This window comes from Thamnophis sirtalis, unplaced genomic scaffold (genome assembly GCF_051295495.1).
Source record: "Thamnophis sirtalis isolate CommonGarterSnake01/CBP01778 unplaced genomic scaffold, rThaSir2_p1.2 scaffold_5, whole genome shotgun sequence".
In the NCBI taxonomy this organism is placed as follows: domain Eukaryota; kingdom Metazoa; phylum Chordata; class Lepidosauria; order Squamata; family Natricidae; genus Thamnophis; species Thamnophis sirtalis.
The window spans coordinates 63,217,050-63,231,282 of NW_028261385.1; the positions used below are offsets into that span (position 1 = coordinate 63,217,050).

Genomic DNA, 14,233 nt, shown 5'->3' on the forward strand with positions numbered 1-14,233 from the left:
GCCACGTGGGCCAGATCTAAGCATCCCGTGGGCCAGATCCAGCCCCCGGGCTTTGAGTTTCATACCCCTGCCCTAGAATCTCCAAAGGTATATCTGTTATGTTAGGATAGCATATGCTTAGTCTGCTAAGATTCTGGTAAGATTCTGGCAAAATTAAACAAAGAACTGAACTTTTGCGTTATGTCATTTTGTGTTATGTCATTTTTGAGCTAAGCCTGACAGATATACAAAAATAAACAAACAAATACTCTGGATAATTTACAAAAGAGTTCTGTTAAGATTTTGAATAGTTTTGCGAGAAGGGACAAAGGAAAAAGTGAAAAGAAATTAAATTCTATTACATCATTTGAAGAGACTTAAGATCAAGATTGTTAAATGTAAAAGAGTAGAAAGTTGGTTTATTTGATCAAGGTTAAAATAGATATGTTGTTACTGCTGGTAATCCTTAACCCTTTTTGTTTATCAAGACAAATGCTGAGGTTTTAAGGATTTGTTTATAGATAAAAGATGAGAAGAAGAGATCATTTGTTGTATTTTAAGAGAAAGTGATAAGTTACTAAAGTTTTTTATCCTTGGTTGAAAAGGGAGGTCATTTCCTTATGTATTTATTTTCTATTTCTTACTATATTCTTTTACTTTTCCATTTTCTGTTTTCTGCACCTTCTATTTTTCATTGTTTTTACTTTGTTTTAGTTTCTGTCAGTGCAATTATAATTTTTAATAACATTACTATTTAAAACAAAGTATGTATGGTATGTAATAGGTAAAGACAATGATATGCATACATGCTCATATGCAGCCTCCAAAAATTTCAACTGTGCCTCCTATCCCCTTCAAAACCAGTTACGAATTGTAACTTTTAATGTGATACTAGGAGAAAGGTGTTAATAATAGGCACATATTTTTGCCTATTTTTTTTTAAAAAAGTCTTTTTAAAATGTTTTAATATTTCTATATTAAGGCAAGATATCCACTTATTTTACAGCAGGTTATAAATTAACTAAATAATACGTATTAACTAAACTAAATACTTCAAATTATTTTTGGCCTTGTACCTCCTTTTTTAAAAAAGAATTTCAAGTATTTCCCATACTTTGAATAGTTCATTGTTTTTGTTGTTAGTTAGATTTTATGTTGCTCTTTACATACCTAATACTGCTGCCTTTTATTTTCTCCACAACAGCAATCTTGTGAAGTGGGTTGGACTGAGAAAATGACTGGTCCAAGTCACCCAGTTGGCTTTCATGCCTAAGAGAGCCCTAGAACTCACGGTCACCTGGTTTCTAGCCCAGAACCTTAACCACTACACTATATTGGGCCCAGGTTCATGATCTACTTCAGATTAAGCAGCCAAAATCACTACAGTATAAGTAGATAAGGTAGAGAAAATGGGCTAGGATCAGTTTCTAGAGCAAAGTAAGGTACTCAGAATGAGGGGAATTATATATTTGGACTGTTTCTTAGTTACATTAGAGAACTACATTGTTAGAACTTAGCACAAAAGATACCTTTTATCTGAAAATCCAAATAGAGTAAACCTGCTATTATCCCACAGCACTAATGTCATTTGTCCCAATCTGTTTTACGAGTCTGTATTAAAATAGATAGAAATATTTTCACTAAATTTTATAGATCTATATTTCAGGAACCTATCAGAAGTTAGGGCAAGATAAGAGTGGAAGAATGAATTTTGTTGCAGGTCATGGGGATTTTTTCAGCACCTTAAAAGTGGAGCGCATATGCACTGAACTAGCAATACCCATTTAATAACAAAAGGAAATAGCTAAATTAAATTTGGTAAAGTTGCAAGCGAGCTGTAAAAAGCTTGTGGTTCTTAAAATCATAGAATCAGAAGGGATACTGGAGATCTTCTACTCCATCCCCTTGTCCAAGGCAGGAGTCTTTATATCATCTGAGACAAATGGCTGTCCAGTCTTTTGAAAACCCGCAGCAATTGAATTAAGATTCCATTGATTTTAATTGTTCTTACTGCCAGATTTCTCCTTATTTCCAGCTTGAATCTCCTTCTGACAAGTTTCCATTGCTTCTTGTCCTGTCCTCAGGTGCTATAGAAAAAAAATCTTCCCTCTTCTTTATAACAGCCATTCAAGTTTTAAAAGACTGCTGTCATGTCTCCCTTGAGCCTTTTCTTCATTAGGTTTAACATGCCTAGCTCCCTTAGCTGTTCTTTGTACGATTTAGCCTCCAGGCCTGTTATCATCTTTGTTGCTTTTCTCTGTGCTCTTTGTAAGACCACATTATCTTTTTTGTATCATTCTGATGAATGCAGAATTTTTTAAACATCTAATAGCCATATTGGCCCTCAGGAAAACAAATATAAACAAGCAATCCCATGGATTGTTAATTCAGAAATAGGGCCCATAAACTCTTGTTTGCTTACTGTTAAGTGTACACAATATTGAGTCTAAGTTATGTTGTAAATGTACATTTCCCATTACTTAATACAAAGTATTCTATTATTCAAGGAAATTGTTCTGCATTGCCTGTTTTGATTATTGCAAAGCTTTTTCATGAAACATTAAACACTTTCTAACTGCAGTTATTACTCTGCAAATATTGATAATTGATTCAGCACTCTATCTTTTTGTATAGTAATTTAAAGAAGTAATTTTAAACTTGAATGATCTATTTTAGTACAGAAGTAAACATATTACAAGGAAATAAAATATGCCTTGTGGGTAGGATTTCATAAATGTTTTAATTACAGATAATCCTCACTTAGCAACCAGCACAATTGGGTTCAGGGACTCTGTTGCTAAACACTACAATTGTTAAGCAAAGTATTTACTATACTATAGTATTTACTATATGGATTTACTATACCATTTCCCATTTGGTTATATTAAGAAAGTCACCATGTGTTATTAAGTGAGATATCATGTGACTGCAATTTATGATTTTAAATGCCCACTGGTTGCCAAGCACCTAAATGTACATCATAGGACCATGGGCATGGTTATAAATGCAAGAACCATAACTGCAATAGTCATAGATGCGAGGACTGGTCATAAAGTTACAGTGCAGCTGTAACTTCAGATGGTTCATAAACAGGACAGTTGTTATGCTTTCAGAAGTCTACCTATATTTGACATATATACTATGGTAATAGCTATTAAAACATTTAAACCAGGCCTGTCAAACTGGCAACCCGCAGGCCGGATACGGCCCATGCAGGCCACGCCCACCAAGGGTCCACAAAGGCAACAACATCCTGATACATCAAGATACTGCCTCTGATGCTATTGGGTTTGACACCTCTGATTTAAACCATTGATTTATAGCTTTAACACAGTTTGAATATTAACTATAACAGGTTTGTTTGATTTTTTCCTTTGCATGATACATATACAGTATCTAGGCATTGTACTTTGTAACCCAAGACTTAGTATTAAGTGTGTAACAGTCACTCTGGTTTAGTCAATAAGTCAAAAGTTAAACAATACTGTATATAGCTTGACCATTGGCTGTGATATGCAATTTAGAACAATTATTATATATAAACCATACTGAAGCCGTGAAACAAGAATAGTGATGTTAGCGTTTTAGAAATACTGGAAGTTGAAAATTGGGAGAGACTAGTATGGTGCCTTCCTTTAAGATGGAATGCCCTATCTATGTCCAATTTAGGCAGTGAAGAACAAGCAGATATCTATGCTTCTTATGGATTATTTCATTCTACTGACCAGCCCTCTGGGACAAAATTTCCAGATTTACAACATGTACCTTTGACTGCATGAGCTTAATCTTTCAGAAGTCTTTTAACACCTTGCCTTTTAAGAAAGCCAGGTATTCCCCTTAAATTATGTAGTATTCTTTCAGTCTGCAGTAGTAGCTTGGTCTTTTCTTTTTCTGAAAGAAAGGAGGTCAAAGATATAGTGATCACATTTCATGCTATTCTGTATTGGCTGTCATCCCTGTGAAATTCAAAAGCTTTTCATTTAGTACTGACAAAGTTCATCCAACTTTTCATGTAACCAGACAAGTAACACTCACCTAAACTATGACAAGGCTTACACAACTTTCTTCCTTGGATTCGTTGGCACTTTGGGGAACCATTGTGCCTAGCTGTGCCTTGCAGCATGTGCCTTATGTCTTGCTGTAGCTGGATGCAAACCTAGCCCTACTGTACTACTGGGAGGAGCAAGATTTTACTACTGAGAGGGGCAAGATTTGATCTTGCTGAAGAAATATGTCATATCTGAGAAGTGCAGAACTTGGAAGTTTTCTGGAGTTCAATTGCAATGTTATTGTGTACTTTAAAAAGGCAACAAAATTATTGAGTTTGTTTCATAGTAATAGAGATATAAAGAGATTAAAAAATAATCTGAGTGGTTTTTTAAAAATTTACACCCTGAAACTCTTCCACACACTACACTTAGCATCTTAAGTATGCTGCAACTAACTTAATACTATTATTACTTGTTTGAAACAGAAGTGAGCCTTAGGGATAAAAAATAAATATACAATATTTGTGTGTTTTTAAGGACTATTGCCTACTAGACTATTAAAATAATGAGAAGTACATGATAAATTTATGCAGAATTTTAAAAGCATTATTTTAAACAGTTATATTTTGTGGAGTTGGGACCACATCCAGTTTTCTTCTCCCACTACAGTTAGTCTTTGACTTACAACAGTTCATTTAGTGACCGTTCAAAGTTACAATGGCACTAAAAAATATGACTTAGGACTTTTTTTCACAGTTATGACCTTTGCAGCATCCCCATGATCATGATGTTTGGCAACTGGTTCATATTTATGATCATTGCTGTGTCTTGGAGTCATGTGATCACCTTTTTCAACCTTCTCACAGGCAAGGTTAATGGGGAAGCCAGATTCACTTAGCAATCAAGTTACTAATCAACTGCAGTGATTCACTTAACTGTGGCAAGAAAGGTTGTAAAATGGGGCAAAACCCACTTTAAAAATCTCTCACTTAACAACAGAAATTTTGGGCTCAATTGTGGTTGTGAGTCAAGGACTACCTTTATTACCCAAAATGACTGAGAACTTTTCTGCAAAAAAATCAGAAGACCGCCAACTGACCACCAACAGATTTTTTAAAAAGCTAACATTATGCTTCCTTCTACTGGTCATCTTAATTTTTGCAGGTCTCTTCGATATTTATAGTTCATTGAAATTGGTTTTTCAACACACAATGAGTTACAATATACCCAAAGCAAGGAGGTTTATATTATATTATCCAACAACTTTCTGAATGATCAATTAATTGATCATTACCACCATAAATAAAATTTCCATTTCCCTCTGAATATTCTGGTGTAAGATTTATGTACACAGCATCTGAAATATAAAACATATCAGGTGAACTCATTTTATAAAAATTAATGTAATCAATATGTTAATCTTTACGGTATTACAACTAAAATCCTTAGAGGTATTAAAAGAGGAGAAGGCAGTTCAAACATGGTTCCAGTATGGGCAATTACAGGCCAGATAGAAAATAGATCAAAAAATTGGTTTTATCCAAGTTGAGGATAATCTGTTTAAACAAATAAGAGATCAAAGCTCAATGCATATAAAGAGGATATATAACGTATTAATACAGATGGATTCGGAAACAGAATTAGTTAAAGATTGCATGATAAAATATTGAAGAACCAATAATGTTGGATACATGGGAAAGAATCTGGGTAAGAAATGTGAAATTTACACAAGCTCAAAACCTCAGAGAAAATTTTTATAAGATGTTCTATAGATGGCATTTAGATCCTAAAAAGCTGGCTTCTATGTATCCGAATTTACAACCTAAATGTTGGAGATGTGGTTCTCTCGATGCTACATATTTTCATATATGGTGGACTTGTCGAAAGGTTAAGGCATTTTGGATAAAAATATGGTGGATTATGCAAAATATCTTTAAAAGAAGGATAAAGTTTACTCCTCAGTTATTTTTGCTAGGTATAAGTACTGACTTTACAGTGGTAGAGACTAACTTGATTCTGCACTTAATAACGGCAGCAAGACTGTTGGTGGCGCAATACTGGAAGAAGGAAGACTTGCCTACAACTCAAGAATGGACATTGAAAGTTACAAACCTAGCTGAGATGGCTAAAATATCGGCATATCTTAAAGATCATTCAAATGAGAGATATAAACGAGACTGGAAAAAATGGATTGACTATATACAAAATAAATACGGGACTAAGAAATTCCAGATAGCCTATGCTTAAGATCAGGAATGATTTAATTGTTCAAAGTTAGCTTAGCAAGAAGAAGCTAAGATCAATGTAGAGATGTTATTAACTTTTTTTTTTTACTTCTTTTTTCTCAATATATTTTAGACTGTGTTTGTTAAAAATCTATACTGTGTACGGGTTCTGGGAAGTTGGGGGGGGAAGGAGGTGGGGGGTTGGGGGGAGGGAGGGATATATACCAGGTTAAACATGATGTGTTAGATCTCAATGTAATGTGACTTCACATGTATACTGTTTTTCTTTAATTTCTCTTTAAAAATAGGATAAGCTAAGTACATTGACATATAGTGGAAATACACCAAGGGGAGGAGGAGTGGGAAAGAAGAAAGATGGGTAGAGAGGGATGGGAGAGAGGGTGGGAGGGAAGGTGAGAAGGAAGGGAGGGAGTGGATCTGGAGAGAGGAGAGGTAGAGGGGGAGGGGAAGTAGGGTAGAGGGGGATGGTGGAGGGAAGATAGAAAGTTGGAGGGGGGTGGAAGAAAGTGGTGTATGGAGAGTGGAAGAGGTATATTGGGTTTCTATTTTCTGGGGTATTGTTGACAAGAGGAATTGCTGCGATTATTGTTTAATGCTGTATGTGTATGGTGTTGGCTATGCACAGTATAAATGTGAGTGTATGAAAATGAAAATGAAAAAAATAAAAATGAAAATATTTTGCTAAAAAAAATGTTAATCTTTACATTGAAATAAAAGGGAATTTTGAATACTTCATTCTTCTTTAAGATCACCATTTCCCATATCAACCTTGCTGATCTTCAGTACATTTCTCTGTATGTCCCCCATCTATCTGAATTACTGAATTAAATATTAACAGAATAACAGAGCTGGAAGGGACCTTGGAGGTCTTCTAGTCCAACCCCCAACTCAAGCAGGAAACCCTGTAACATTTCAGACAAATGGTTGTCCAATCTTTTCTTTAAAACCTCCAGTGTTGGAGCATGCACAACTTCTAGAGGCAAGTCAATCCACTGATTAATTATTCTATCAGGAAATTTTTCCTTAGTTCTAGATTGGTTCGCTGCTTAGTTTCCATCTATTGCTGCTTGTTCGCCTTTCAGGTAATTTGGAGAATAGATTGACTTTTCTTTCCCCTTAGATATTGGAATACTATTATATCACCCCTCGTCCTTTTCATTAAACTAGAGATGCCCAATTCTATTCCTTGTATGTTTTAGCTTCTAGCCCCATAGTTAATCTTTTTTGCTCTTCTCTGCACTCTTTCTAGAATCTCAACTTCTTTTTTATATCATGGCAACCAGAACAGGATGCATTATTTCAAGTGTGGTTTTACCAGGGCATTATAAAGTGGTATTAACTCTTCTTGTTATCTTGATTCTACCACTCTGTTAATGCAGCCTAGGATTGCATTGGCTTTTTTGGTAGCTGCAGCACATTGCTGGCTCATATTTAAGTGATTGTCCACTAGGATTCCAAGGTCACTCTCGCAGTTACTACTATTGAGCTAGATACCATCTATACCTGTGCATTTGGTTTAATAATATATTGATACTGGTATTAGGAAATACTGTTGTATTTGTATATCAGTAGATGGATAACTATGTACTGATATCTGTGAGCATTGTTGCAACTAGAAAATGAAGCATTCAATTTATTCCATGGGTATTCCATGTTACTGCAACACTTTATTGAATCTGTGATATGAGCTATCCTTTACAACTATGACATTTGCACTGCAGTGCCAAATAATTATTTTTGTACTATGGTCTTAATATGAACAGTTTAAAGCCCTTTGTGGTATAATTACAACTTTACCTGTAGACTTTGGAGATTATTGATCTTATTCTGCAGATAGGGCTTCGGCTTGCCCATTGTTGATTTACTAACAGTTCTTGCTCAGATGTAATCTCAAATGCAAACAATAATTTATCTGTTTGATTTTCAGGGGTCCCCAGAGTTGGCAACTTTAAAACTTGTGTCTTCAATTCCTAGAATTTTGGGAGTTGAAGTCCACAAGTCTTAAAATTGCCAAATTTGAAGACTTGTTGGAGAGTTGTAAACAAACAAATTGCTCCATTTGTTCCCCCCCCTCCATAAAGGCTTCTGAAAAAAAAAGCAATTTTTAAATAAAATATCTAGCGCTTTTTTATATCAGATGTACCAGTGCTTGTTCAACGTTTGAAATCAACTTGGTGACTTAGTATGACTAACCAAAATATATATATATACTTAAAGTCACAACCCCTGGTATGCCCAAGTATGGGAGGAAGGTCACACTTCCACTCTCTGTCATTAGGCTCGTCACAAGAGACCATCCAGACAGAAACCCAATATTTTTTACTGTTGCCTTTTTTGTTACATTTGTTATATTTATGCTGATAAATAAATAAAGTCTCCCTTTATTTATTTATCAGCATAAATATAACATATATATATATATACACACAACAAAACCGGAGGCTAGGCAGTGACCAAAATCCACGAGGAACTAGGTCAGGCCGAGGTTTCGGGAGGCTCCTAGACTGGGCAAAGGCCCTTGGTTGCAGTGCGAGGTGGCCAGCGGTTGGCAAGGAGGGGCTCTGTTTGCTTCCTTCGCCCAGCCAATGGCCGCTTCTCGGTGCGAAGCTTTCGAGAGCTGCCTCCTTGGCTGAAGGAAGGGGACGCGTTAATGATTGTTGGGAAAGTGTTCGTCGGCGCCTTTGGCAGAAGCGGAGGAGCTGGAGGCACGTTCGGAAAAGCTGAGACGCCCGACGCGCGCTCTTGAGGCCCCTTTGCAGGCGGGCCGACGTTTGGGAATTGCTCCTTGGGCCGAACAAATCGGTGGCAAGGGGAGCTGGAGAAAGCGCGCGGGAAGGACTGGCGGCCCTCTGGAGGTTGCCTGTTGAAGAAAGGAGCTGCAGTAAACCCAAAGGGGAAAAGGCTTAGGGGGAAGAGGATTTTGTGGCGCCTTTTTTTCGGAGCGCCCCAGCCCTGGCGTTCGAGTTGGCGGAGACTGCTTTGTCCCCCCCCTTTGAAAGCAAGAGTTGCGGTTGCGGTTAGTACTCCGAGGAGGGAGGGAGGGAGGGAGACATTTAGGAGTTTCTGACCGCGGCTGCAAAAGTCAGCAGCGACCTACGCAAGCAGCCATTTCCAGCAGCTCAGTCCCTGGTTTCTCCGGTTGAATGTTGATAAACCGAGATGAACGCCGCCAAGCGCTTGCCCTTCCGCGCGGAGTTAGTTAAAGGTAAGCAAGTAGCGGAGCTTTAAAAAGAAAAGGCGGGGGTGGAGAATGACTTTCCCCTGTGGCGCGTTTAAAATTCTGACGGAACAGGCAGAAGTTTTACGCCAAGTGGGGGGAGAGACCAACTATAAGCTCACTCGTTGTGGGTTTTCAAGTTCTTTCTTTGATGCAGGGTAAACGGTTAAAAACAAAACAAGGTGCCGCAGGTATTTTGCACAACAAAGAACTTTGTCTGCCTCTGTCTTTGTCGGAACTTGAGCCCTTTAAATCTTTGGAGTAAGTGGAATGATTGTTTCTGTAGGGCTATTAGTCTGTTCCACAAAACTCCCCAAAATTGCGAATCACCACAGCAATTGGTGATGTGTCTACTGGCTTCCTTGCCCGCCCATATACAATTTTTTGGTGTGCCATTGTGTGGGCAACATTTTTGAATTTGTTAGGATTTCCACACGTTGTGATATGTAAGCTCAAGTGTTTTTCAATAAATATTTATTTATTATAGTCTTGTGCTTGTACTCTATAGTTGTAGCAAAACCATAATTACATGGAAATAATGTAACAAATCATGAAGCAGTCTGTGGAACTTTTTTATTCAGAATAAATTAATGTAGCATTGTTCACAGTTTTTGTTTTTGTGCAATTTATAAAAGTTTCTTTGCTTTTAAGAGGGAGTTCTAAAAATATCTCTCATCTTTATGTTCTTTCCCCAGTTAGATTTCAGACTTTTTCCAACCAATTAGAGCTGAATTATGTCTTAGCCGCTATTTTTTAATCTGTATTTCCTGCCAGACTTTCCTGTTTAAAAAATCCTAACAACTGTCACCGATAGTAATTTAAAATCTCTTAATCATAGAATAGAATTGCAAGGCTGTGCCCCTTCTGCAGCTCTGCTTAGAGACCATGTTAACATAGTTACATTGTATTTAGTGTGTATGACTAAGCAACATGAATATATCTGCAAGAGACACTCTATACATGTAGTAGTTACCAACACTGGACTTTCGTCATTCTTCGAAGAACTAAAGGTTTCCAACATGGAAATTGCCAAGATTGGAAAAAAATGTGTTGAGATTGATTGATTTATCTCACCTTTATTGTTTTTTTTATAAATACCAAGACAGCAAATATCTAATATAATAATATAATACTTCTTCCTCCTATTTTCCCCACAACAACCCGGTGAAGTAGGTTAGGCTGAGAGAGTGACTGGCCCAGCTAAGCTCACCCAGCTAGCTTTCATGCATAAGGTGGGACCAGAAGTCATACACTCTAACATCAATAGTATAATTAACAAAACAGTGCTTTGTTAATAAAAGAAACGTACAAACTTACAAGTTTCTAACCTGGTGATTTAACCATTGACCAAACTTTTACTGCATAACTCTATTTCTAATGTGTTAGGAAGTGATGCCAGTAATTTCAAAAGTATCTCATAAATACAGCTGAATTGTAATGTTCCTTCACATGATTCATGTGAATAATTATCTTAATGTTGCACAGAAAAGGATTGTAGTTTCAGTGAGATAGGTAAGAGTTCTTTTTGACAACTCAGATTATGAATTTGAATTTCTTATATCCAAATTTAAAGTTCATCCTCTATGCCATAGTGAATAGTTATTAATACTTATATTGCAAATTTTCTGAAAGCATCAGATTCTGAATGGAAGTTTTTATTTTTGCTGTTGTAACTTGGCTAAAAAGACACAGATAAATCTATCAACCCATTTTCTACAATTGTCTTTGTGTTCATTATAAATACTATTTTGGTGTTTTTGTTTTCAATTTCAGATCGTCTTTATTTTGCCATTCTGTTCCATAAACCAAAAAGCGGTAGTACAAATACACACTATTTCTGCATAGATGATGAATTTGTGTATGAAAAGTAAGTATAATATTATTCCCTTTTTCTGCAAGACAGAAATAAAAAATAAGAGCAACAGCATATATAAAAATACATTGTGAAGCTTTTTGATAAAATAAATATAATATCTAGTCTTCTATCATTGGCCAATTGTGGCCAGTTAGAAATCTTTGATTCCAAAAGCATTGTTTACGATACACATTATTTGTGTATAGTAATCACATAACCTTATTCCTCATAAATTTTACTCACATAGTTTGTAGACCCTCATTACTTGTGACAAGGAATATTGGTGTGATTTCACTGTACTTGGGTGTGTTATATAGAGAGAATTTTATATTGATTCTATGTTGATTGCTATGGTATAGAACATCTTAGTCAATTAAAAATGGTTCAGTTCAACAATTGAATTTGAAACTGAAACGTGAAGTTTGATATTTTTTGCTTTGAAAAGAAGTTGTATGGAATTTGAAATAAAACAGTCAAATCTGCTTTAAACTGAATATTCCTAGAATTCTATTTTCTAATAAGATAGGAAATGCTTATTGAAGAACTACTAAAATGTAGTAAATTAGAAGATTTTCATATTTTCAAATACATGTTTTCAGAAACTTCTGCATCTGTAGACCCTTTATCAGTTAAATATAGTGAAAAAGTGGGTCAGTTAAAATACCAAGCCTATTGGTGTATATAGAGAGGCAGTGATTTACAGAGATTCATTTAGTGACCGTTCAAAATTAAAAGTGCACTGACAATAGTGACTAATGACCATTTTCACACTTATGACTGTTGCAGCATCCCCCTGGTCACTTGATTTGCATTCAGATGCTTGAAAACTGGTTCATATTTATGACAGTTGCAATGTCCCAAGGTGATCAGCTTTTCAGTCTTCTGACAAGCCAAGCCAGGTTCACTTAACAACTGTGTTACTAATTTAACAACTGCAGTAATTCACTTAACAATTATGGCAAGAAAAATCATAAAATGGACTAAAACTCACTTAACATATTTCTTGCTTAACAACATAAATTTTGCAGTCAATTATGGTTGTAACTTGAGGACTACCTATACCTGGGGTACTGCAAACATAATTAAAGAAATCTATCTTGGGTGGGATTTTTTTGCATTTGCATTTGCCTCCTTCCTAGGGTTGAGAGAAAGTACCTGGCCCAAGGTCATCCAGCTGGTTTCATGCCAAGGATGGGATTTGAATGCAAGGTCTCTCATTTTCTAGCCTGGTGCTTTAACCGCTACACCAATCTGACTCTATCTTGAGGGGTTGCATGGTTGCTAAGAATGAGGTGATAATATAGGAAGACAGTATGAGTATACTTGCTGTCTCAAAATATAGTGTTTACTGCAAAAACCGCCTTAAGCTGATTGAAATTCTGAAAAACAGAATATCAAGTTGCTCCAGCATATTTATTTCCTTTCTCAATTTTTAAATTAAAAAGCAACGGTCAGAAGGACTTGGCAAATACTTAGGGAGTGCCATAGTGAATCATGTAGCTCAGAAGAAGTAATTTTATAAAATTCAGTTGGAATAATTAGCAGCTAAAATTAGTGGCGGTGGAAAGGGAAGCAGAAAAGATGATAATAAATAAGGAAATGTATTTTTGCTTTATTTCTTTGAGAATAAATAAAAGGAATCTGATTTTTGTTCTTTTTATTTTAGTTCTACTGAGTATTAAATATTGGTACTAATACGAAGTATTTGCACAACTTCTGTTGCACAAATATTACTTAATTTTTATGATGAGATTGCTTGACGCTTGTTTAAAGCTTTCATAGTACTGTATACATATTATTTTTCTAAATGAACATTATATAGCAGTCAAGAAGGCTCATTTGAAATAGAACTCATTATTGTAGAATAAGCATCTGTATCCATCAATGTTGTCCAAGAACTGAAAAATCGAAAGCCAGAAGTGAGAAAGAGCATTTTAAGTTCTAGGTTTTAACTTAATTACAGTATGTCCTTTCTAGAATACTAGGCAAGAAGAAGAATTTCAAAGAGTTTAAGAATGGTTTAGATTTTTTTCTAAGGTGTAAACCTGGAAGCAAATTGATATGTTTGTTTCTTTTAACTCTGTAAATATTGCTATGTTTTAAAATTATTATTGTATTTTTAACTGATCTGAAGCATGATTTATGTCGAAGAATCATGTTTCATGTTAAATGGAAGAATAATGGTAAATATCCATCTCCACAGTCTCCATTGAGTTGAGCTTTTACTTCTGGTAATTTCATAAAGATTTCCATGTAGCTTTCTTAACAACAAAATGGAAATAATTTGCCACTGCATTCTTTTAGGATGTTTTTTTTTTACTTCCCAGTCTAGCTTATAACTTAATGGCATTCCATCGAAGTATTAATCAGGTCCAGTCCTTCTTTGTTTCCAAAACCAGAAAGTTCAGTTGGGAAATACATTTTCTACTACAGAGGCTAAGCATGCTTCCTTGATTAGTTATTATAATTAGAATACTTGAACAAGATCTATGTTTCATAAATTTACACAGAGAAACTTGTGGCCTATCAAGCATTCTCTTACCCTCCAGATAAATGTTAAAGGCAGTGGAAATCCAGTATACTCTACAAGTAGGGAATTGTAGCTTGGATTGTATATCTTTGAATGACAAGCAGTTGAAATAAAGAGAAGATCTTCTGTTGGAATACAGTATTCTCATTATTGGCCTCCAGAAATTACAAATATGGGAATGTGTAGCATTGTTTATTGCATTTATTACAAGTGAAAATGGTGTTGCAGTGTTATTTTGCTGGATAGACTCAAAAATATTTCCTAACTTTCCATGGTATTTCACCATTGCTTTAAGGAGAGGTATTTTTACAGAGATCAAAAATTTTGTATTTACCCTGAGACAGTTTAAATTATTGACTGGGTTGAAGCTACAGACTTCAATTCATTTTAATAATATGAATCAGTTGAATTATATTA

The 14,233-nt window shown here is 35.5% G+C and overlaps 1 protein-coding gene across 12 annotated transcripts in view; it reads left to right on the forward strand.

Annotated features, from left to right (window-relative positions):
* The window catches only part of CDC14B (cell division cycle 14B), a 55,360-nt gene that overhangs the window by 10,058 nt on the left and 31,069 nt on the right, over positions 1-14,233 (forward strand). For 11 of the 12 annotated variants that reach the window (XR_015696706.1, XR_015696705.1, XR_015696704.1 and 8 more), the window contains exon 2: positions 11,205-11,298. Coding sequence is in view for 7 of the 12 variants with exons in the window: in XM_087715914.1 (XP_087572040.1) it covers positions 11,205-11,298 (94 nt within the window). In the remaining 5 variants the exon portion in view is untranslated. Of the gene's footprint in view, positions 1-9,261; positions 9,420-11,204; positions 11,299-14,233 lie in introns of those variants that run through there. The other variant, XM_014051649.2, reaches the window with a different exon arrangement.